Below are 27,106 nucleotides of genomic sequence, written 5' to 3'. Positions count from 1 at the left end.
TAACAATTTCATTTTTAAAAGTTGACATGGTTCTTATGGAGTTTTTTATTGGTATTAGGAAATCTCTGAAAAAACTGCCAATTCCCGATGGCCCCTTCTCTGTCATGAACTGCTGAGGTTCACATAAGCTAAGTATGGGTAAAATGTAGGATATGAAACCCAGTTTCCAAGCTGCTTCTCTACTTACTTCTTATATTATTCCATTACTGATACTTATAACAGAAAAGTATATTACCTTTCAAGTAATATTTTCTCCCTTTTCTCTTCCCCAGTAGAGAATCTAAGACTTTCAAAGTTTATATACAATAGTTTTCCCAGCACCATATATAATTATGTTAGAAACAATCAATTTCCATAAATATGAAGAACCATTTTTGGTAATGTAGCCATCACAGACAAAGGAAAAATCCCTGGATAGTAAGTAAGTAGGCCAAGTCTATGACTTAACAAAAAAGTTCTCAGTAGAAGATTCTTTCCTTTTTACCAATATCTCTTTTCTCTTTTTTTTTTCCACAACAAATAATATTTGAAAACACTCCTCGAGAACCAGGACAACTTTTTTTTCAAGTGATTATAAAGCTATAACATAACCACAACTAACCTGAACCTATCCTAAAACCAGATTTTTTCCTATCACATTCTAATTTCTGAAGAAAGATCTAAATTTTAAGAAAAACAAGCTCAAATCGACAACTTGGTAAATTAAACAAATTTTTTGTGGAAAGTCCTGAGATTATATTTTTTAAAGGTAGTCCTGACAGCTAATCATCTCCTGGGCCTTCTATAACTATAATATTGTATATTAAGCATTGTTGTAAAGTATTAATTCAATTTGGGGGACTATAGAATATACTCTCAGTAATAAAAAATTCAATCCTATTTGATATGCCAAAATTTGTTAAAGGATAGGGAAGATTTAAATTTTCTAAAATGAGGTGAAACAAAGAATTTTAAGGTTAAACCTGAACTAATAAGGAAATCTTATCAATAAAACCACACCATTTCCCTAGAATTCTGTTACTTAACTAAATCATCTTCTATTATTTGATAGCTAGAATTATGCATGGAACATCGAGATATGTTCCAATAAATTTCACACTTAAAAAAAATGACAACATGGTAACAAATAATCTAAGGCTTTAAATTAAGAATCACATCTAATTCAATAATAATAAAGACTGGATTATAATTTTCAGATAAAAATGACATTTTTATCTTAAATTATTTATGAAATGCTTCAAGATTATAGTGAGGAATAATATATGTATACACATCCTTTACTTTCACCTCCTTTTCATTCTTCAAATCAAGAAAATTTCAAGTTAATAGTCGTGTGGTATGTGAAAATTTATTTTTCACATACTGTATTCATATCTTCCCCAAAATCCATTCTCCTCAGGTAATTTTAATCGCGGACAGGTCTAAACAATATAAGCTTTCAGGGAAGAAGCCCTTTATTCTAATTTAAGACCTTATGACATCTAAAACAGTCAAATGGTTATTTCTAAGCATTCAGTTAGCAAGAACTTTGAAGTCAGTTTAAAGGGGGGAATTCAAGAGTAACTGTTACTATTGGGTATGTTTATTTTTTTAAGTATTTTTCCCAGGTGAGAAAACCCATAATTATAATTTTCAGAATTATTTCATGTAGTGCCTTACACATAGTAGATAATTAATAAATCTTTTTTAATTAGAATGAATTATTTAAAATAATTGTAAGTTTAACATTTTAAAAGATAATCATTTTGAAACCTTAACCTCAAAAGTATATTTTGAAAGATATAAATCCAAAAATCTCATGCAAATCAATCCTAATATAGTCTTTCTTATCTTCTATCATTGCTGTAATTTCTGCATGTATAAAAAACGATCACAAAGGTACATTAGTTAGCCAATAGGTCCTACAGAACTCTTATAAGTATGGTGAGGCACGACTGCATATACAGAGCAGATTCTCATAAATGGGTCCTAAGGGAAAACAACGTAACTGTTACTGTGAAATGTGTGAGTATAGAGAGACAAATCACAGTAACTTTATATACCTCCTGCTAAAATCAGATATCAGAGTCACAACAGAGACACGCTACACTATCTTCAAATGGCTTATACTACCAAGGCCTTCATAAAGAATTTCAGTACATAAAAACAGAGGAGCTTGCCTTGTAACTTACATTTCTTTTTAACTAGATTAATTAAATTAGTGATAGAAAAGCATTTGTGCCAAATTTTAAAATGCCTCACTTGTTCATAGCTTCGGTGTCTGAAACAAAGGTCACCATCTAAGACTACATTATTAATTTAAAATTTGTCTCCTAAAATTTGCTATTTTATAACAGGGGAAAGGAGGATGGAATGGGGAAAGAAGGGAGGGAAAGAAGGCAGCAGGTGAGGAAGAAGGACCAGAGAAAGTAAGGGAGAAAGAGTGAGGAAGAGCAAGGGAGGGAAGTATAAAGGAGAGAAAAGTTTAGAGAAGAATTTTGTTTTTAGTTTTTTATATCCCTAGTACATAGAAGGCATTTAATTAATGTTTACTGATTGACATTTATTAACCTCTTACTATGAGCCAGGCACTGTACTTATGTACTAGCAACACCCAAAAACAAGCAAAAAGATTATCTCTGTTCTTAAGAAACTTATATTATGATGGAGGAAGACAATAACTCAAAGGGAGCTGAAAAATGGGGTGGGGGAAGAAATTACCTGGTTCTGGGACATGATTTTAAGGGACTGAAAGCAAGTCAACCTTAGCCCCTACACGAAATGGAGGATTCCGAAGGAGCTTTCCAAGGGGAGAATGAAATTGGATCTTACAGAAGGATATTCTAAGGACTGAGCAGTAGTATATTTTAGAGAGAGAAGCCCTAGTTGCTAAGGGTAGTTCATGCATGAGACAGCAAGAGAGGCATTATTTTGAAGTCCAAAAAGAAAAGAGCAAATCCAAAAAGAAGTCCAAAAAAGGGAGAAGAATGGAGATTCTGGTTATTGGGTGGGTAATATGGAACTCTAGCATTCTGTAGCTATGGCCCTTCTAGAGTCAATTAGTTAAACATTTATTAAAAGTTTCATATCTATGTTAGACACTAAGAACCAGGGATACTTTGGAAATACAAAAAAGAGACAAAAAAAATTGCTGCCCACAAGGAGCTCACAGTCACAGTAATAATGGGGGAGACAAGCAAACAAATATTTATGAACAAGTATATATACAAGAATGATAGGAAATCATTAAGAGGAGTTGGAAAATGGGATTTTAATTGGGATTATGGGAAAATGGGATTTAATTGGGGCTTAAAGAAAACCAGAAAAACCAATAGGTGGAAACCAAAAGGGAGAAAAATCCAGGCATGGGTAAGTCCAAGAAAATGCCCAATGAGAGATGGAGTGTCTTCTTCATGGACTATAAGGAGTTTAATGCCACTGGATCAAAGAGTATATTTTGAAGGGTAAGATATAAGAAGACTGGAAAGGTAGGAGGGTGCTAGCTTATGAAGGACTTTGAACATCACAGAATTTTGTATTTGATCTGGGTAGCTATTAAGGAGTAGATGCAAAAAGAGAACTAATAATGCCATTTGAGTACACTATAGATTACTAGAACAGAAAAAGGCAAGGGATTAGAATAGTACGTATTGTTAGAAAATAAATAATAAACACTGATGTACAATATAGCATATATATATATGGTACTTTCAGTTCTGCTGATGCAAAACAGTTCAAAGTTTTGATCCTTGAAAAGTTGGGGAACCTACAAAAGGAACTTTTATTATTTATTTTATTCTTACCAATAGAAAGAAAATGATTATTTGGATAGAAAGGACAGAATCCCTGGAGAAAAATGAATAGTCTATCTTGGAATTTGTGATTAAGAAGAGGAAAGCCAAGTATAGTTCAATACAAACCTAAAGTTTTTTATCTTGTTTGTTTTAGGATGGATAGGATCTCAAAGTGAAAACTTTAGAGGGAAAGTTAATTAAGGCAGGATAGAAAGGCTCCAAGAATTAAATTCCATTTTGATTTTGGGGTTTGGGCTTTATATAAGTCTTTATGTAAGTCAAATAACAATGGTGAATATGGAAATGATTTGCATGTATAATACATATATAACCCAAATCAAATTGCTTACCATCTCTGAGAGGTGGAGAGGGAAGAGAGGAAGAAAGCACAAAAAGAAAATTCTAATGAAGATAGAAAAGGAAAGTTGTGGAGACAGATGTAGACCTACTGTAAAATCATCAAACAAAAGAGATGGTTAAAAGACGTACAAAAGATGGAAGCAAAGCCAAGTAACAGAGGATAAATATAAAAATTATATAGTCTAGTCAATAATGTTGTTAGGAATATTAAGAGCACATGATGTTTTGTTTCTTTTATGCAATCCTAAGTCAAAGAAGAGAATCAAAAAAAGTATATTGGATAAGACTTCTGCTTGAAATGAATAAAATGATGACAGTGGAAAAATAAAGAATGTACTACTGGGGGCAGCTGAATAGCTCAGTGGATTGAGAGTCAAGTCTACAGATGGGAGGTCCTAGGTTCAAATATGGCCTCAGACACTTCCCAGCTATGTGGCTCTGGGCAAGTCACTTGACCCCTGTTGTCTAGCCCTTACCACTTTTCTGCTTTGGAGCCAATACACACTATTGACTCCAAGATGGAAGGTAAGGGATTAAAAAAAATAATAATAATGTACTACTAATTATTCAACTCCTTTTTTGTTTTCTTTGATAAGAATGATCTTTAGACTGGAAAAGATACAACAAAAATGGCTAAGAAGGAGCTAATGATTAAGATAAGTAAAGAGATGATAAAAAAATCTCTAGTTACTTTTGATGAATTCAAATCAACAGGTCAATGGTACTGAAAGAAGTGGCCTATATGATTGGCGAGCCACTTCTAGTAGATTGGTTATTTGACCTAAATCAGGCAATAACATGGTTAGACTGAAAATACAATACCCATTTCTGTTGAAAACACTAGAAAGCACAGGAATCAAAGGGCCTTGCCTTAAAATAATAAATAGTATTTATGTATTTATTTAAATCAGCAAGTATAATCTGCAATAGGGATAAGTCAGAAGCCTTCTCAATAAGAATAAGAATGAAGGAAGGATGCCCATTATCACTACTATTATTTAATATTGTACTAGAAATGCTAGTTTTAATGAATTAGAGAAAAAATTGGAAGAAATTAAAATCCCAAGTTGTGTGGAGAGTGTCTCCTAGAGATAGTCTTCAAAGGAACTTCACTGGAGACTATGGCATGAATCGTGGCTTCAACTTAGATTCTGACTCCTAGACTACTTTGTTGGGTGAATGAAAAGGGCTGACTCCTTTCTTTCCTAGTTTCCTAAGAGACTAGCTTCCATCTTGGAGGAGGCCTTGTAGTTACCCACTACAGTACCTCCTGGCCGAGGACTAGTATAGGTATTTTCTCTAACCTCTTTTACATTTCTCTACTTTATTGTTTCCCCTCTAATTTGGTAAATAAACTTCTGACTTGAGATATAATAACTTCGGCGACCACATTATTTCATATAATTTAAGACCAACCACTAAATTTAACCTTTACACATACCATTCAAAACCACCAATAAACCATTTTATACAATTAAAAAAAATAATAACCAAATTCATCTGGAAGAACAAAAGGTCAAGAATATCAAAAGAACAAACGAAAGAAAATGTGAAGGATGATGCCCTAGCAGTACCATATCTTAAACTGCAGTATAAAGCTGAGATCCTCAAAAGAATCTGATACTGGCTAAGAAATAGAAGGATGGATCAGTGGAATAGACTAGAGATAAACTGACCTCAGTAATCTAGTGTCTTCATACCATTTTTAGGAAAAGAACTCACTATTTGACAAAAACTGCAAAACAGTATGGCAAAAAATAGGTTTAGATCACTATCTTACACCCTATACCAAAAGAAGGTCAAAATGCAGATTAACATACTACATAATATGGAGTGATATTATCAATAAATTAGGGCAACATAGAATAGTTTAACTGTCAGATCTATGGAGAATGGAAGAATTTACAAGATGTAAAAAAAAAAAAAAAAGTCTGTACAAACAAAACCAATGCAACCAAGATTAGAAGATTTATCTCTGATAAAGATATAAATATACAAAGAACTAAGTCAAGTTTACAAGAATTCAAGTCATTCCCCAATTGATAAATGATTAAAAGATACGAATAGGCAATTTTCAGATGAAAAAAGAAAGCAAAATTATCAATAATACGAAAAAATGTTCTAAATCCCTCTTGATTAGAGAAACGCAAATTAAAATAACTCTGAGGTACCACCTCACACCTATCAGATTGGCTAATATGATAGTAAAGGAAAATGATAAATGTTGGAGGGGATGTGGTAAAACTGGGACACTAATGCATTGCTGGTGGAGTTGTGAACAAATCCGACCATTTTGGAGGGCAATTTGGAATTATGCCCAAAGGGCTATAAAAGAATGCATACCTTTTGCTACAGTAATAACACTACTAGTTCTGTATCATCAAGAGAAAAAAAATCAGAAAAAAAATTGTACACAAATATTTGTAGCTGCTCTTTTTGTGATGGCAAAAACTAGAAAATAAAGGGATGTGTCTCTAAGTTGAGGAATGGCTGAACATATTGTAAAATCTGATGAAGATGGAATACTATTGTACTATAAGGAATGATGAACAGAATGATTTCAGAAAGACCTTCAGGAACTGTTACAGAGTGAAATAAGAAGAACCAGGAGAACACTGTACACAGTAATTGCAATATTGGGAAATTATAAAACATGATGGATTTTGCTACTCTCAGCAATACAATGGTCTGGGACAATTCTGAAGGACTTATGACAAAGAATGCTATCCACCTTCAGAGAAAGCAATGCTGGAGTAGGAATACAATATATGATTTTGTAAGGATAGAGGAATAAGGGATAGGGAAAAATGCAAAGGTTGTTTCTAAAAGGGAGAGAGGAGAATTTAGCCATAAACCCTGGAAAAGATTCTAGAAGAGGAAGCTCTGCAGAGGAGGGTTTGGGGAGTTAACTGAGAAAAAAAACTGTCACTCCTTAACTGTCCTTTCTCTGAGCTGGAAGGGAGAACAGCGACTCCATCAACTCCTCGGAACTAACTAGTTTTGTGAAAAAACTAGGAGGTTCTTGGGTTTGGGAGATACCTAGGAGGAGATCTGAATTTTCCCTGAAGTGCGGTGAACAATCTGGCTGTGGACAATTTGGCTAAGGTAAACCAAAGGGTTTTATATCTGGGACTTTGGGTTTTACCTAAGAAGCCTAAGGTTTGAGGAAGGACTCAGTATACCTGTGAATCCAGTCTCCTCAGCTTTTTAGATTCAATCTGGGATGTTTAGTTTAACAAGGTAGTAAGTTGATTTTGGGGGGTTAGAAAGAGCAGGAAGTGGCTAAGAAGGGTTTAAAGAATATCCAAAGAGCTCTCTCATGAAAGGAGCATAGAAAGTGGGAAGAGATAGAGCCTGTAGGGTTAGGGCCTTACCTACCATTTCCCTAACCTCAATAAGTAAAATAAACTTGATTTCCTATAGTCCCAAGGAGTTTGTGCGTCACTGGTCCTGGGAAGGTCCCTAGGTGAATTTTTTCATCACTAATCCATCTAGGTCCTTCCCAATCAATACAGCTCCTTTGGGTGGTATGTTTCTTTTTTCAACTTATTTGTTTATTTGAGAATATGTTTTGGGGTTTTGGTTTTTTAAGATTATTCACTTACAAAAATGAATAGTAGGAAAATGTTTTGCATGATAACCCAGATGGAATTGCTTGTCAGCTCCAGGAGGGGAGAGGGAAGAAGGGAGGGAAACAATGGATCATTTAACTTCGGAAAACTTATGTAGAAATTTATCAAAATAAAAAGTCCAAATAAAAAATAATATGGTAAGTCTCCAAGACTGGAGGGCCACTAGGTTGCCTGTGAGACAAAATGGCCTAGGGCAGAATAGGACTAAGGCAAAGTTCCCATTGTAATCGGTAATGGGATGGGGCCTGTGAATAGCCCTTGCATTTCTAGCATGGGCAAAGCAAGAGGACTGATTCTATTTAAATATATATATATATATATTTTTATTATTAAAAAAGAAATACATATTAAAAAGATATTTAGTAAATATCTAGAAAATCTACCATAAGCCAAGGACCTAAACTGCTTAATTTTTTTATCAGAAAAATAAATTTCATATTGTGAAGATAGGATTGACTTTCCTTTTGTCTACTTTTGAATTAATCAACAAAAGCAAATACACCCATACTTAACCCTAAAGTAAGGGAAGTCAACAAACTACTTACTACAGGAATTTACACCTCCAAAAGCAAGACACTTAACACCTAAGTTGGGGAGGTCTGCTAAAGTAGGTGACAACTCAGAAAAGACTGACTGCCCTTTGGGCAGTCCTAAGCAAAGTTCCCTGTAAAGTAGAGGAAGGCAAAGGAAGTGACAAGTGGTTGCAACTTCCTGTGATCAGTCTTTGAGCTCTTTCGAGGCTGTGGACCTTGAAGGATTGTCTTCTTCAGCATGGACCTTGGGACTCTAACATTTGGTAAGACTGCTCTGAGATCTTCTCCCCTTGGACTTTGGATTGGGGAGTGGAAAAAAGCTGACCTTCCTTTCCTGATTTCTGGAGAGATTAACACCAGAGAGGCCTCCCTCTCAGATGAGGCCGCATGGGTGAAATCCTTGTTTAATTTACCTTTGGGCCTTCCAGCTGGGGCTTCTGGAGTCCTGTCAGAGTAAAGCAAGGGGCCAGAGCAAATATTTAGGGTGATAAACCAGACTTCTCACTCTGCCCTCTCACATTTCTTTTACTCTTTCACTCTATTTTGTAAATAAAACTGATAAAAAATCATTCTGACTTGAGATATATTAATTTTGGTGACCACATTCTCTTATATTTAGTCCAATCTTAATTTTAAGCCCTACAAAGTTAAGATAAAAATTCTCTGTAGTATATATCGTAATTCATCATTATTTATTAAATAACAAGAAGCGGGTCAGAAAAAGAAAAGTTACCAGCCATATGTGGCCAGCTCCCCTCTCCACTACCTGTCAGATGTGCCAGCATCTCAACCAGATCGTAGGCTCAGTGAGGTTCCCCTAGTCAGCTCTCACCAGCTGGTGCTTTCCTAGCTGCCTTGTCTCACCATGATTCTAGTGTAAAAGAGACCCTTCCTTTCCCAGACCTGAAAACTTTATCTTCTGTAAGGTCACTTTTCCAGGTCTCTCTGACTTGTTGGACTTGACCTCAGAATGGGTCAGAGGCCAGTCTTCTGGGACTGAATGCCAGGGAGCCATTTGAAAGTTGCAAGAAAAGGAATGTGGCTAGATTTAAGGAATTGCTTTATAATATTTAGAGTAAGTAGAAGTAAAAGTAAAATGGACTACTTCAGAAAGTAATGGTTTTCTCCTCATTAGAGGTCTTCAAGGGAAGAATGATTGGGATACTGTAAAGATGATTGCTTTTCACTTAAATAGCTTTTGAAGTCTCTTCCAACTCTTGAGATTTGTTGATGTTATGCCATTTTTTCTGAAATCAACACCATCTATAGTATATTTTTTTCCCCATCTGCTTAACACAAACTTTAAAACTGCTTAACTTACCTATATCATTTCCTGAAGAGTAACTACCATGACTTTCTGTCTCTTCTAAAGACAATATCTTGAATGATGCTAAAGGAGTAGAACCTGGTTGTGTGGAAATCATTCCTCTGAATCGTGTTACTGTCCATGTCCGAACATGATTATTATCAGCACAGACTATTAGAGAAAGATAAAAATATATATTAAACATAAAATATAATTCCATCAATAATCCAAAATTAAAGGAAAATTCATGATTATTGGCATGTTTCTATAAATGGATGGAGCACTAAGACAAGACATAGGTATTACTAAAGATGAAAAAAATATCAAAAGATACATACATCAATAAAGAGACAATAAATTGTGCTAGCATACTGAGAAAACCCTAGAGTATCAGCAAAGAAACTGATTGAGATGATTTATAGCTTTAGTAAACTCATAAAAGTCATCAATATTTCTATCCTGAATTAATATAAAAAATGGGAGTGGGATGAATAATAAATTCAACTCACAATAAATATAAAATGCATAAAATATGTTAAGAGTTAATGTTATACATATTCTTTACAAAATAACAAGAAATAATTGGAGAGATTATAGATTGTCCATAGTCCAGTCATGCCAACATAATAAAAACTACATGACAAATTTACAGTCTCAATGCCATCCCCAATCAAATTATCAAGATATTACATTATAGAGTTAGCAAAAAACAAAACATAAAATTACTTAGGTGACCAAAACCTCTAGCACCTCAAGGGAAAAACAATGGGAAAAAAAGTAATAAAGGTGGTATAGCATTACTAGATTTCAAACTACATTAAAAAGATAAAACTTTTTCATAGTGGTTAAAAAATAGAAAAACAGTTTGATGAAATAGATTAGATAAGGAAGAAAGAGAAGCAATTAAAGTCTTAGCCCAGTATTTGATAAATCCAATAATATAATTTACTAGATAAAAAACTCCCTATTTAACAATAACTGCTAGAAAAAGTGGAAAGCAATTTGGCAAAAACTAGGTGTACACCAACCTATAAACTTCTAGAATAAACTACTAATGGATATATGACCTGATTATAAAACATTCCATTATAAAATACTGGAGATTTAAAACACTTTTTCATTCCCTTGGGACACTTATGCATTGTTGGTGGAGCTGTGAATTTATCCAACCATTCTGGAGGGCAATTTGGAATTATGAACAAAGGGCTTTAAAAGACTGCCTGCCCTTTGATCCAGTCATAGCACTGCTGAGTTTGTACCCCCAAAGAGATAAGGAAAAACACTTGCACAAAAATATATATTTATAGCTTTGTAGTGGCCAAAAATTGGAAAATGACAGGGTGTCCATTAATTGAGGAATGGCTAAACAAATTGTGGTATATGTTGGTGATGGAATATTATTGTGCTGAAAAGAATAAAGAACTGGAGGAATTTCATGTGAACTGAAAAGACCTCCAGGAATTGATGCAGAGTGAAAGGAGCAGAACCAGAAGAATATTGTACACAGACTGATACATTATGGCACAATCGAATGTAACAGATTTCTCTACTAGCAGCAATGCAATGACCCAGGACAATCCAGAGGACCTTATGAGAAAGAATGCGATCCACATCCAGAGAAAGAACTGTGGTAACAGAAATGCATTAGAAAAATATATGATTGATAATGTAATGCGCTAGGGATATGACTGGAGTTTTGATGTTAAAAGATCACTCTACTACAGATATGAATAACATGGAAATAGGTTTTGAACAATGATACATATATAACCCCATGGAACTGCTTGTCGGATTCGGAAGGGGGAAGTAAAGAGTGGGGGGGAGCAGGATCATGAATCATGTAACCATGGAAAAATATTCTAAACTTAAAAAAAGGAAAAAATAAAATACTGGAGAAAAATAGAAGCACATTCTACAACCGTGGCAAAAGAAAATTTATTTTAATATTTTTATTGACACATTTTGCTTTTCCTCATATCATTCACATAAACTTCAAATGAATAAAAAAATAGGAAAAAGTGGGGGAAAAACCTAAATAACACATCAACCAAGTCTGACAATATTGGAGGAAAATTCTCAACCAAATAATGGATAGAAGTGACAATAGGGGGCAGCTGGGTAGCTCAGTGGATTGAGAGCCAGGCCTAGAGACGGGAGGTCCTAGGTTCAAATCCAGCCTCAGACACTTCCCAGCTGTGTGACCCTGGGCAAGTCACTTGATCCCCATTGCCTACCCTTACCACTCTTCCACCTATAAGTCAATACACAGAAGTTAAGGGTTTAAAATTAAAAAAAAAAAAAAAAAGAAGGGGACAGCTGGGTTGCTCAGTGGATTGAGAGCCAGGCCTAGAGACAGGAGGTCCTAGGTTCAAATCCGGCCTCAGACACTTCCCAGCTGTGTGACCCTGGGCAAGTCACTTGACCCCCATTGCCTACCCTTACCAATCTTCCACCTATAAATCAATAAACAGAAGTTAAGGGTTTAAAATTTAAAAAAAAAAGTGACAAAAAACAAAAATTAAAAAAAGGACAAAATATAACAAAAGACCAAAAAAAAAACCCAAAAAAAAACCTATACACAAAATTTTTTGACAAAAAGGAAAGTTAAACAAAAGCAAAATTGATAACATGAGGAAATTATTTGTATCAATGGCAAAAGTATTATAGTCAAGAAAGACAGGGAAATGACATGTAAGGCCAAGATATTACCCAAAAGATTAGTGGGTCAAAGGATATAAACAAATACCTTTCAAAAGAAGAATTGTAAACTGTATAGAACTAGATACAAATAGGTTCCATATAATTATTTGTGTTTTACTTAATTTGTAATTTGTAAATATGTAAATAAATTAATTTAAGTAAAACACAAGTGATTAAGAATAAGAAATATAAATTAAAACAACTCTGACATTCCACCTCAGACCTGGAGAAGCAAGACTAGACCTCAGGAGTGAATATAGATTTGAAAATCACCTATGAAGACAATGAAAACACTTTCTGTGATTATTTGAACTAAAGATATTCCCAAATGAAAAAAAGTATAGTGAAAGAAGACAGAGCTTTTAGAGATGCTTAAGAGCAAAAGACACTGATCCATCAAGAATCAAAGAATCATAAACCAAAAATGTGGTTAATAAACCAGAAAAGAGCACTGTCGAAGTCAAGAGAACAAAAAAATATCCCGGAGGACTGGGTTGCTGGAGAACACCACAAGTTTCATGGAATTCAAATACAGATAAGGAGTAAGAAAAAGCTATTGAGGGGGCAGCTGGGTAGCTCAGCTGATTTGAGAGCCAGGCCTAGAGATGGGAGGTCCTAGGTTCAAATCTAGCCTCAAACACTTCCCAGCTTTGTGACCCTGGGCAAGTCACTTGACCCCCATTGCCCACCCTTACCACTCTTCTGCCTTGGAGCCAGTACACAGTATTGACTCCAAGATGGAAGGTAAGGGTTTAAATAAAAAAAAAATTTTTTTTAAAGAAAAAGCTATTGAACTTAGTAACTAAAAGATTATTGCTAATCTTTAAGAGATGTAAAAAGGAATAATTTCTTTAATTTAACAGGGACCCAGAGGACCTCTTACCATAGAGATGTGTAGGGATTAACCAGCCCACAGTGACAGGAAGTAGGAACCAGGGAACCCCTTGCTGAGCGAGCATCAGTTGCAAGCTGTCAGTTGCTAAGAGTTAGGAGAGGGAGTTGCTGATAGTTAGGGCTGGTAGTTGCAGGGAAGGTGGCTGCTAGGTATAAGTTGGTCATTGGCATTTAGTTGCTGATATATAAAGGTGGGCCTAAGCTTACTGAGAGGGCTTTTGGCTTTAGCCTTTAAAAGGCTTTTTGCCTCTGGGATCTCTAGAGAGCAGGAGGTCTGTCTCATAGGCAAGGATGTGCTGAAAGAGAGGAACAAAGCAAAATGTGTTCACGTAGGATCCATAGACTACTGAAGCACCAAGTCATGGATATTTATCTATTCATTCATCTAAAAACTGTCATTTTTGCTTAAACCTGGTCATATTCACTCAAAAGATGCAACTGATTCAAGAAATGTCATGCATTTTTTGCATTCTTAAGTAAAGGGGGGAAAAAGACATTTATCACTGGCTTAAGATCTGAGAGATTTGGATAGTAAAAACAATTATATAATAGCAATGAGTTTTAAATACTCGAAAATTATATAGTACTCGGGTAAAAAGCATGGTCATTTTTTATAATACTACTTATATGAATTTTATAAACATAAATTCTGAAAGAATTTTGCCAACCAATAAGTAACGATTGGATATGTAATTTCTTCCTTTTTGTATATATTTTGATTCAACCATAAAACCTACTATAAATATAATCTTTAAAGATACCACAGTTTTTGTTGGTAAAGAGAAAACTTTGTGTTCTAAACTATTATCATCAGGGCTACTTTTAAAACTAGAAATATTTTAAAATATAGTAGTTCGTTTAAATAATATCAAGTGTTAAAATATAAAAAAATTAGGCTATGGTATTTCATTTGGTATACATGCTGCCAAAATTATCATAGTGATTATTTATTTTATAAGACTTCTAAAAACACGATCATTTTAAAATAAATTCTCTTGATGCAATTTAAGTAAACTTTTCTAATAAAAGAAATTCAATTGTCACAAAAAACCTTTTACTAGCTTGCTGAAAAATACTTGGTTAAGATTTTTGTTTTTGTGGGGAAGGAAAGAACCTGAACCTCCCAGTTAGGAAACTCTCTAACAAAGCAGATCCTAACTATCCTAAACATATAATCTTAAAAGTTGCTTGGAACACAAGAAGCTTAAGTGGCTTGACTAGGGTATTGCAACCATTATGTGTCAGAGGTAGGATTTGAACATAGGTCTTCCTAACTCTGGTCTGCTGAATAATCATTAAGTCAGGTATTAATTTGAAAAATGATGCATATGCATCTCAGATTTAACTGAATCTTAAATCTTTTTACAAAATTCTAAATTATAACAAACATAGAAAAAATATTTCTCCTTTATTCAAATAGTTTCATTCTATATTTCCCAGGATTTAAATTTCTATTTTTGGAAAGAGGAACAATAGATAAGAAACATTTATTCTTGCATATCGCCAGTGGGTTCCAAAAACCTAAGAAATACAAATTTGAAATAAAAGATTCCCCATTTATACTTAAATCACATTTCAAGAAAATCATCAAGTGTAAAGTTCTTTTCCTATAAAACTTATGTTTAGAAATTAAATATGACAAAGGAACCAAAAGCAAAACAGATAAGAGACAATTAAAAGATAATATAGATGTTAAATTTAGATGTACTAGATTTTCCGAGACAGACCAAATTTCCAAAGAATTTAGAAATGAATAATGAACCTGCTACTACTGTTTCTTTTAGCATACTTTCCTTATATATTACAAAAACTCTTGATTTTTATATATATAGAAGGTCTCTCAAAATATGAAAGTCACATATAGACTGAGTCTTTAAACAAAGTAGAGAAACACTTCAAGTACTAAAAAATGTCACTATACCTGATACAAGATGTTTCTCTGAGAGCATGATTTTTGTAACAGGACTTCGGTGAACTGTAAATGTCTGGAAAAGCTGAGGACCTGAGCCAACTGTTTCTGGGTGTTGTACAATTACTCTTACAGCTCCAGAACTTGTACCATAGGCAATTTCAATCCAATTACCACTGACACCTAAAGAAGTCAATTGAATCATATCAATAAAGATTGTGTTAAAGTCTACCACTACTACAATAAGAGAAGAAACTAATTAATTACTACTTTAAAGATACTGCCTTAAGACCAATTTTAAACTCTGGAGTCAAGCAAGAGAAATGAACACAGGGCAAATGACTAAAACCCTACAGCAATAATGTCACTGAAAGTGTGTAATTGGAATCTGAACCCCAGAACTAGAATTCCCAGCACTCCACTCTTCTTCTCGCATTACGTGCTGACATAGGGAGGATATAAATTTGTTGTAGCCTTACCTCTCACTCTCTCTTCCTGTGATCCCCTTTGGTGAAGGTGGTATGAGGTGAATGGCAGGAGAATCTATTCACATAGCCTTATATTTTGTTAGATAATTACTTTTTTGTATTCCTTTACTTCAAGTGATTATTAATAAACCTTATAAAATATAATACTTTGGAGTACTGGACATTGATTTAAGTCTTACAAAAGGAGAGAAATTTGATTTTTGCTCTTTGAAAAAAAATTTAATTTAAAAACATACTTTGTTATGTAGATTTCATTTTCAAGATAGTGTAACTTAGGAACTGTAACATATGGTATAATTTCTGAACTCTTCAATATTAGAACTTCTTTATCCCTTCTTTTCTCAAATCACCTTTATATCTGATCTTCCCAGTGCAAAGTAACAATTTACTCTTTTTTGGACACAGTTTCCATATTTATAAAATGAAGGGGTAGAACTAGCTGACATCTAAGATTTCTCAGTTTTTACGACCCTTTTTAAAAGATGGCTTTCATTCTGTCTTCCTGTATGTAACTTCTCTTGCTCATCCCCAAAAGGCAAAAAATTAACATTTTGTTTTTTACATCTTTTAATTCTTTCCTTTACTTACCTTACCTAAACTACTTATTAGACTGTAGCTATATATAAAAAATAATACTTGTGGTAGTAACTCTCATTCTAGGTCAATAACCAATTTAAATCTTAATCTAATTTTTGCCTATCTACATTTTGTGAGCAAACACTTTGGGATATTTACTCTTTTTATATTAATGAATTTATTAAAATAATATTTTATTAATAATAATGATTATTATTTATTATATATTTAATATATAATATATAATAGATTTAAATCTACTAATAAGATCTGGGGGGCACATTAACATGTTTATTAATATTTATTTGATTACAAATAAACATCAAATGCTTTAAATGATCCCTCTTCACTTGAGTCCTTAATTGAGAAAAAATTCAGTCTCAATAAAAAAAGCTAATAAATATTATAGAATATGAATTTCCAAATAATCTGTCCCTTTCCATAACTTCGATTTAACAATGCTAAGGTTAATACTTTCACTTACTTCCAATGTAATTTTTGAAGATGAATCTATATTCATCAATGGTTCTTATTTTCCAAAACATTTGTGGACTAGTTATGCTTGATTTTTGTACAAAAATCAATATAATTTAAATTGGTGATACCTGATATATTTTCTTAACTGTGGTTCTCAACAAAACAGCAAACTTAATCTTGCCTACTAGTATATCAATACTACTGAATAAAATGCACTCTTTTAAGCATCAAATATAAACTTTAGGAAATTACAAATATTCTACCATGCACTAACTTGTTTTAGGTGTGAGGTAGACACTCAGAGCAGTAATTGCATCATTTGAAGGATCATGATAAAGTTCAGTAACAAGAAGGTCATTGTCTTTCATTCTCAAAGGAAATTTCTGCATATCTACAAAAGAAAAAAAATTTTAAATTAGGTACAAGGACAAAAATCATCTTTTCATGCAACAAGTTATCAAGAACTATATTCTTTTAGGTATGATAAAACACTTACCTATGTAATAGATGGATCCATTGTTACAACCCAAGAGAAGGAATGATCCAGCAGTATCATAGCTAGTAATAGGAACAACATCTTGAACCTAATATAAAAGAGATTATTAAGAGTTGTAGGACACAATTACAATTTACCTTTCCTACTTTTGAATTTCTTAAAACTAAGATCTATGACAATGCTCATTCAATAATATCCCAATTAATTAAGAAAATGATTTCCTTAAATAGTCATCATGATAGTAAACCTATAAGTTGAAAAGAAGTCATGTAAGAAGCTATGCTCTTGATAAAAAGGCAATTCTCAGGTAAAGAAAATAAGCCTCAAAATACACTCTGGAAAGACTTTTTTACATGCCATATCAGACTAATAAAGAAGAGTATGAAATCTTCTATACAAAATTGTCAAACTTAAAACAAGTATTTTTGTTATGGAAGCACATATTAGTTCATTTAAAATCTGACTTTACTGACTTGCCTAATATTTTCCAAGAATTTCTAAAGCTTCAAACTCTTAACTTGTATTAGAGGAAAAATGTAGATTCAATATTAATTTATTGTGCTAGCAAAGAGAAAATTATCAACTATTACTTGAAAAAGTTCTTAATTATTTCACTAATTTTAAAACCACATTTAGTTTTTCAAGAATGAATTTTTAAAAAATGAAGCTTTTTTTAAAAAAAATTCCTATCACTTATCATATATGTCTGAAACTATTTTTAAACCCAATTTATATTTGTAGGAAAGATTTTGGTTTTTTTTTTCTCTAGGTTACTGTTTAGCTGCTCACCAGATATATGCTTAATATTAATTATATATTTTATAAAGTCTCTTTCAAAGTGGATCGTGATAATATGGATTTGTTACTTGCTTGAAGATTTGTAGTTGAATTTGTTTTATTTCTAAAGATAAAATCTACAGTCAACCAATTCAACTGTGAACAATAAAAGTTCTAGTTACCCCATATGGTGACAGCACTGCCTGTGTTAGCCTATCTTACATTAACTAACTAAAAATAAGCTATTTAGGTTTACTCCAATGATTTGTGCCTGGAATGGTATTTTAAAATATTTTTTATGCGTAATAGTTTTAAGCACTAAATTGGGAATCTGACAGACACCGTAAATCTCATCTGAAAATTACAATATATCATCTATAAAATAGGAGTAATACAATAATTCAAATGTTTTAAGATTAAACTCATGTAAAATAAAGAATATGAAGCACTTTGCAAACCTCAAGTTACTATTAATTATCAGATATTATTACTGAACTTAAACTCTAAACTTATTACTCTAAACTGCACTATTCTAGTAATATTTTAAAAAATACTTTATGATAAATAAGATGACCTGTTCAGAAAATTTTTTTAAATTGTATCTATTAAGCTACCAGGATTTACCCTATGAAATTAAGTTTCTATTTCAATCTAAGTATAAACTACATATCGTATATATTATCAACCCAATGTCAAACTTATGGCTTAAATCAATCAAGAAATATATTAAGTGTTATGACAGAATTTTTATAAAATGTGTTAGTTAGCCATAAGGTTTAGTGAGTAGCTCATATATTTCAGCAATTTAATAAGGATAACTCAGATGGCAACACTGAATAATTCTATTTTCATCTGCTTTTGTGAGACCTACCTTGGTAACATGTGAAAAAAATTTGGGGAAATAAGGAAGGAAGAAAGCAATTTTTTCCCCAAAAGGTTACTCAAAAGATTACAAATCTTGAATCAACATTTTAAGTTTTGTAGCTATTACTTTATCAAACAAAACTTAACAAAAAACTTTGCTTTTGGTATGAGAAATCATGCCCAAAGTATTTCTTTGCTAAGTGTTTTATTTAAAGCAAATAGATCAATCTCTATTATACTCATCTAAAGGATAGAATTACAATGCCTATCTTTTTCTACTATCTCCAAGTTATTCATGAATAGGACTATTGCTGAAGGCCAAATCAGAACCTATTCAACCAGTGTTGTGACAGTCAGAAGAGTAAGCCTTAGGTCAGCTCTGCCTCTTGAGATTTGCAAAGCAGACTCTTAAATTTCCATTACACACTATCTAGGTATTGTGCCACAAAGACATTAATCTGGCTAGGTTACAAGATTGTTTCCTGCATGAATGCCCAACTCTTCCCAAGATCTTGTCTGAAATATAAGAACAGATCTATTCTTGTCAGATATGTTTTCCAAGTCATGTATTACTAAAACAAAAAACAAAGCAAACAAAAAAACTCAGTTTACACATGAGTGAATTGCCAGAGTATAATAATCATTCCTTCTTGGGACACTGGTGTGGGGTTTTCAGAATCTGAGATGATAGGAAAATGTTTCAATTTTAAAAGTGCTAGTAAATAAGATACTGTTTAAAAAATTTTTTTTAGAATCCACTTTTCTTCTGCTGTCTTTTAACTTGCCTGAACAATTTTTTCATGTTTAAATAGATCTGGGATGTTTCTAGTTGCATCAAAATATCAACTACTCATTTGCCCTAATATATAACACTAATCAGATCTGACTACAAGGATAAAATGCATCAGAAATCTAAGTCATAGATTTAGAGCTGGAAGGGTTCTTAGAAGCCATATAGACCAATTCCCTCAGAGAGATTAACAACTTGTTCAAGGTCACATAAGCAGTAAACAGTGGAATCAGGATTTGAACCTGGGTTCTCTGCCTCACAATCCAGTACTTCTTTTTCTTTTTAAATCATATTTAAAAGTGTTGCTCTAAGGCAGTGGTTCCCACACGTTTTGGCCTACCGCCCACTTTCCAGAAAAAATATTACTTAGCCCCCTGGAAATTAATTTTTTTTTTAATTTTAATAGCAATTAATAGGAAAGCTAAATGCTCCTGGGGCCATTACCACTCCCCTGGATCACTGCAGCCCCCACCAGGGGGGCGGTAGCGCCCACTTTGGGAATCATTACTCTAAGGTATAGGAATTGTCTGTAAGTCCTTGTCATATTCGTAGGCCCTCTTTCACCTTCGTAGCATACTTCATATTAATTTTAACTAACCTGCCAGTGCTGAGTTACAGCATTCCACACACCTACTTTCCCTGTATGACTTGTGGCTACCAACTGGTTACCGATGAAGAAGAGAGCATCTACAGGAACACCAAGGCTGAATACTCCTAAAAAAGCAAAAGAAAAATCTCATGAAAATAATGAGTATCTCAAACTCAAAGCTATTCTGCCTTTATTTTTTAAATCAATAAAAATGTCTTTTTTTAATGTATGCAAAGTTTGAGCTCAACACAGGGAAATGAAATCCATATATCACTACTTCTAAGTTCTATTCTTGGCTCTGTCACTAACTAAATATGTGACCATAACAAAGTCTTTTATCTCTCTGAGATTCAAGTTTCCTCATTTACAAAATGTGGGAACAACTAGGCTTCATCATCTAAAATTCTGTAATTCTAAGTTTAGGTCTTTAAAAGTATCAGTGTTAGATATCTGAATTGTGGGCCATCTCTTCAAACATATCATGTCCTAGACTAGTTTAAAATAAATTTAAAAAAAAACATGCCCTCTTTTTTTTTTAATTCTTACATGTGAGTACACAATGAACTTAAAAAAAATGATTATGAATATACAGAACATTTTTTATGTTACTGTTATGTACCTTTTTGTAAGTAGATTTATATAAGTAAAAGATATTAATAACAGCTAACATTTATATAGCACTTACTATGTGCCAGATGCTTTGTTAAATGCTTCACAACTATTATTTAATTGATCTTCATAACTCTGAGGGTAGAGTATGTGCTATTATTCTCTCCATTTTATAGATGAAAAAACTGAGGCAAACAGAAGTTGGGTATCTTGCCCAGGAAGTATCTGATGCTAAATTTGAACTCAAAGTCTTCCTGACTCTAGGCTTGGTACTATATCCACTTGGGCCATTTAGTTGTCCCTAAATATGTATGCCCTGAAAATTCTTATTATTAGTAAAAAGTGCCATTTTAGTAGGTTAACAATTTGTACTGAACACAAGGAAACATAAAAACAACAAAAACAGCAATGTTTCTTGTGAAATCAGATAACCTAATACCAATTAACTAAATTTTCTGTATTAAAGCCAAGAGATACTATTCTAAACTTGTAATCAGTTACTTAGTTTTTTGTTTTTAAAAACTAATTCTTTAATTTTGATGCCAAGTAATTTTTCAGGGCATGAGAAGTTGACTATATTCAGCAACATGGGTCATATGAAAGGAGGCAATAATAAAAACCAAGAAACAACTAGAATTGATTACTCCAGAGAAGGATGAGGTTCTGGGAAATCAAGGAAGACAGTCTGAACGGTCTCAAGGAATTTAAAGTGTCACTCCTTCTTAGGCTCAACGATCTTGATGGCCATCCACAGGGAAGACAACGGTATAAGTAATGACAGCTTCCTGTCTTAAGGGGCCCTCTCAGTAAAATACTGCTTATAGCAGCAATCCAACAGCAGTGTCTTATATAAGTAATATTGAAGGGAGTTCAGCCTCTGGGATAGCTCTATCATGGATATGCCAACCCTTGCAATTTTCTCTAGATGGTGTTGTCAGGTTCTGAAGAGTGTTTGTAACAACAAATGGTTTCTTTTACAGAGCAAGAACAAATTACTACTGGACTATCCCATGGCAGAACTACCATGTCAGTCTTTGCAAACAAAGCAAGTCATAAAGCCTCCTTCATGAATTATGATCAGAAGCACTTTTATTTTGGTAAATGATCATACTTTGCAAATGCATTTATAACATGACTGTTGAGTGTGAATGTGTGCATATTTACATTTATCCAAAAAAGACTTGCTTCCTTTTGCTTTCATTTTCAATGTATAAAAAATGTTAAACTATTAAAGTTAGAGTTCCTCTAAAAATTAATATCTATAGTATAATCATAACAAAAATTTTCTAGATCATGAATGGGTTGTCTCATTAGTATCTAGAAGAGATAGTGGTTTAACAATTTTGTTTAAAGTAAGAAGTCATTATAAAATTTAATTATTAATTCCTCTGCATGGCTTTATGAAAAATGAGATAAGTCAATATCATGATGTTCTCAGACAATCTACTTTACTAAAAAGACCTCTTCTAAAGAAAATCTATAGATGCTTAAAAATCTTTTTCTGTGTATTTAGAATTTATCAAGTTCAGTTTCACTTATAGTTAAAAGAGTGACTCTGAAGGAGCAAATATAGAAGGTGAATACATGTCTTTTATTTCCTAGCACCACATTATGGTTTTTTATTGCTTTTATTATCTATTTTTTATTCAACAGTTCCCAACCTGAAGATCATCATTTTCAGAACAAAAAACTTAAGAAGGAATACATTCTCTTTCAAGTCCATTATCACTGACCTATCCTTTGGATGATCCTGCTCTTGCCCTCAACATAGTTTAAAAACAAAACAAAACCCATCACATTTTTTTTTTGGCCACTCATTGAAAACCTCAACTTATTCTGGGCTTTAGCATTTCACCAATTCTTCTTTTCTTTTTTTTTAACTCTTACCTTCCCCCTTGGAATTAATGCATTGATTCCAAGGCAGAAGATTAGTAAGCACTAGGCAACTGGGGTTAAGGGACTTGCCTAGAGTCACAAAGCTAGCAAAAAGACTACAGCAAGTTATCATAAAGATTATCCACTATGAGCAGGTGGGATTTATACCAGGAATACCATCCACATTATTGACCACATTAATACTCAAACCAACAGAGTTCACATGATTATCTTAATAGATGCAGAAAAAGCCTTTGGGGAGGGGATGTTGCGGGGGAGAGAGTAAGAACATGAATCATGTAACCATGGAAAAAATTTTTTCTAAAAAATAAAATTAAAAAAAAAAAAAAGAAAGAAAAAGCCTCTGACAAAATACAACACCCATTCTACGTAAAACACTAGAAAGCATAGGAATAGAAGGGCCATTCCTCAAAATAATAAACAGTATATATTTAACACTATCAGCAAGTATCATTTACAATGGGGACAAGTTAGAAGCCTTCCCAGTAAGATCAGGAGTGAAGGAAGGATGCCCATTATGCCCTCTACTATATAATATTGTTCTAGAAATGCTAGTGATAGCAATAAAAGAAAAAGAAATTGAAGGGATTAAAGTAGGCAATGAGGAAACTAAACTCTTTGCAGATGATATAATGGTATGCTTAAAGAATCCTATAAAATCAACTAAAAGGCTGGAAAATAACTGGAAAAACATTAATTGCTCATGAGTAGGACAAGCTAACATCATAAAAATGACAATGCTACCCAAATTAATTTACTTATTCATTGCCATACCTATCAAACTACCAAAAAACTTTATAGAATTAGAAAAAATTATAATAAAGTTCATCTAGAACAGTGATGGGCAAACTATTCCCTGAGGAATTGCCCAATTACTTAAGGCAGTGATGGGCAAACTACAGTCTGGATCTGGCCCACGGGGACACCAATGCAATGACCCAGGACAATTCTGAGGGACTTGTGAGAAAGAACACTATCCACAGCCAAAGAAAGAATTGTGGGAACAGAAACACAGAAGAAAAACACATGATTGATCACATGGTCAGATGGGAATAAGATTAGGTTTTTTACGTTAAAAGGCCGCTCTACTGCAAATATGAATAACAAGGAAAGAGGTTTTGAATAATGATAGATGTATAATCCAGCTGTCAGTTCTGGGAAGGGAGAGGGTAAAGGAAGAGTGGGGATCATGAATCATGGAATCATGGAAAAATACTAAAACAAAATTAGAGTTACAAAGCTAAGAAGTGACTAATTGGGTCCAGGCGCTCTTTTCTTATCCATCTTTGCCGGAAGTTAACCAAAGCAGTAAGTAATAAATTGAGAAACCCCTACTTGAAACTCTACAGAATAGGAAAAAATGCAAACATTCTTGATAAAAGAAGGTATTCATTGCCACAGGAGACATTGATAGGAGTCTCAATGCTGATTGAAGCATAGCATTTTCTCTTATATGTGTCTTCTTTTAAAACATGAGCATGGAAATATGCACTGCATGATAGCACATGTATAACCTATATCATATTGCCTGCCACCTTAGGGAGGGGGAGTAAAGGTAGGGAGGACAGAAAAATCGCCGTGTCAGATCACTAAAAAATTGCATCAACATTTTATCTGAAAAAAAAAAAATATATATATATATATATATATAAATAAAAAATGTTTTAAAAGAGGAAAAAAATACCAACATTTTCCCCTACCTATTTCACTACCACTGCCTCCATCTTGAATGCTCCATAGAATAATACTACTGTCTGAGGCAACAGCCACCATCTTATCTTTGTCTCCATGTGGTCCTCCAACCACTTTTGCATTCAAAGCAACTCGTTCAATTGTCCAGTCCAGATAGGGACTTGTAAACACCTGTTGCCATCCGGAAGACTCTTTGATTCTATGGAAAAAGAACCCAAACAAACTGGACTTAGGTTAAACTTTATAAACAAGACTTGTACTTTTATCAATTTATAATCACATTCCATTATCTTTCCAATTAGAACTTACTAGACTAATACTATTAAAAAGTAAAACCAAACTTAAGATTATCTATGACCTATATTCCAAAATGCTTTGAAATTTTAAAAAGATATAACTCTTGATTTCTTGGACACAATCACATTATCTGAAATGTTAAATGCAAAATAAAACAAAAATCCTATTTGCCTCTCCAGACTAAAATATAATACAGGCTGTTGTTAGACATAAACCTACAAAAAATACAATTTGGGAAATTAGAACTGAATATCACAACAACTCACTCTATTGTGTCCTCGTATTATAGATATTATGATCCTCTACTAATCTGGTGTCTCATATAAGTTACAATATCTAGCACAATAAAGGAAATAAAGAATGGTATTTCAGCTTTAAAATCTTGCTTTCTGAATATTTAAGCCAAACCCTTATGAAGTTTACTTAACAAAAACACTTAACACTAATTCATACTTAAAGATGTAAATTATCTATACATAACACTAATTCATACTTAAAGATGTAAATATCTACATTTACTTCAAATAAAATACATTAAGCATAATCTCTTTATAATGCTTTTTCTTTAGTGTTTTAGTTTATAAAATATCAAACAATAAGAATCCTGTTTAATTTTTTAATAAAATCATATTTATTTGGTACCTACTAATTTGTAACTGGGAAGGGGGTTAAGTTTAACTTAATCCTTGAAATATCTGGAAGAAAAGGGGTTGCTAAAGCAAATGATAAAAACAAAATAACAAAGAAATATTATACATTTTAAGGAGTTCCATAAATATATATACAACATGCTAATTATCTACTAGATATAGTCAACCTATTATAATCAATATAACACTATTAGCCTTGTTCAAGATATATGTAAACATAAAATAATAAAACTGCCATTTAAAATTAGCTTTCCAAAAATTAATGAAGTTTAATTTTACCAGAATCCTTACTTTTTCCAATGGCCAGTATTAAAAACCTAGAAAACATAACTTTGTACTGCATGACCTACAGTTTCCAATTTATTCCACTAGATGGTTCTCCTGTATTCATTAAGTAAAATTCCATTTGGAAACCAGGAGAAGCTGAATGATCCATAGAGATAGATGTTTCCAACTGGAAAAAGATCTTAGACACCTAATTAGACACCTAATCCAAATTCAGAACTTAAAGGGAAAAATTAAGTCCAAAGGAATCAAATGATTTACCCAAATATACGAAGAATTAGAAGTGGAGCTGGAAGGTATCTTTCTACTGTACTAGGGACAGAAATAAAGAATGCATTGATGAAGCTAGACAAAATGAAGTTTTTTAAAAGTATAACTGAGTAAATATTATCACCTGCCATGATTTTGGAGATATAATATTTATGTTTTGAAGTATATACACAAAGTAGATTTTCTAAAATCAATTTTTCTATAAATTGACAGAGAAATGGATTTAAACACAAGCAAGAAAATGCAAACAAGTGTTTATGTGTAAAATGACAAAGTACATGATAGACAATGAGAACATGATTACTGGAAAATACGGTCCAGAGGTGAGAAATCAGAAAGGTCAAAGATTTGTACATTAACCAGATGCCTTACTTTTCTATACATTATGAATACTTTCTTCAAGAAATGAAAAAGAAGCTAAACATTATACACATCAAAAAATTTATAATAAAATTATTCTAGACTAACAAGAAGATAACTTATTACTGATGTGAAAAAAAAATCAATCCTGAATCAACTATGTACTATAAACATATCCACTTTCTTTTAGAAAAGAATGAGAAGATGCTGGACATGTAATTGATGTTATTATAAGAAACAAGGAATTACTCATTAATGACATAGGGGTCTTTATAGCACTTTGTCAGAGTAAACATTACAGTTAATACAAAACTTGAACAAAAATAAGAATATAGAATGTGCAAAATAAAACAGCTCTAGTACGACTTATTTAAACAATTATTAACAATTTAAAAAATGGAAGCAAGACATCAATAATAATGTAATAAAGAAGCTTAAATATTGTCACAAAAAAAAAAACACTAAACACCACTTCTAACAGAAAATAGCTGGATGTTTTTGTCAATCAAAGATAGGAACCTAGGGAAATCCCATGGTAAGATATAAATTTATTAAAATTTCAAGAAAAAAAATGGTGGAAAACTATTAAGAACATTGCCTTAAAATAGCGAAGAACATAAAAAGAAAAACAAGTTTCATGAAAACCTGGTGATAATTTCAACTACATAAAATCATCCTATGGGCATTTAAAGATGAAACATGTAAGATTATAAATCAATAAAAAATTTACAAATGTTTTTAAAATAGACTCTTTTAATGATTCAGACAAGGGAGCTACCAATTTTGATCCTAATGCCCAAAAAACAGAACTTACAGAGGAAGTAGAAATTAAATTAAAAAAAAAAAGCAAAAATTAAGATTTGGACTAAGCCACGTATATACA

General features: G+C 32.8%; 1 protein-coding gene across 2 annotated transcripts in view; it reads right to left on the bottom strand.

Annotated features, from left to right (window-relative positions):
* The window catches only part of KCTD3 (potassium channel tetramerization domain containing 3), a 78,349-nt gene that overhangs the window by 15,307 nt on the left and 35,936 nt on the right, over positions 1 to 27,106 (bottom strand). For both annotated transcript variants that reach the window (XM_044673213.1, XM_044673215.1), the window contains exons 9-14: positions 24,370 to 24,560; positions 20,174 to 20,289; positions 17,145 to 17,232; positions 16,923 to 17,039; positions 15,120 to 15,290; positions 9,620 to 9,775 (exon numbers count right to left, since the gene is read on the bottom strand). In XM_044673213.1, the coding sequence (XP_044529148.1) occupies positions 9,620 to 9,775; positions 15,120 to 15,290; positions 16,923 to 17,039; positions 17,145 to 17,232; positions 20,174 to 20,289; positions 24,370 to 24,560 (839 nt within the window). The remainder of the gene's footprint in view (positions 1 to 9,619; positions 9,776 to 15,119; positions 15,291 to 16,922; positions 17,040 to 17,144; positions 17,233 to 20,173; positions 20,290 to 24,369; positions 24,561 to 27,106) is intronic.

This window comes from Gracilinanus agilis, chromosome 4 (genome assembly GCF_016433145.1).
Source record: "Gracilinanus agilis isolate LMUSP501 chromosome 4, AgileGrace, whole genome shotgun sequence".
In the NCBI taxonomy this organism is placed as follows: Eukaryota; Metazoa; Chordata; class Mammalia; order Didelphimorphia; family Didelphidae; genus Gracilinanus; species Gracilinanus agilis.
The sequence above is the reverse complement of the archived record's forward strand: the minus strand, read 5'-3'. Positions and strand labels throughout refer to the sequence as shown.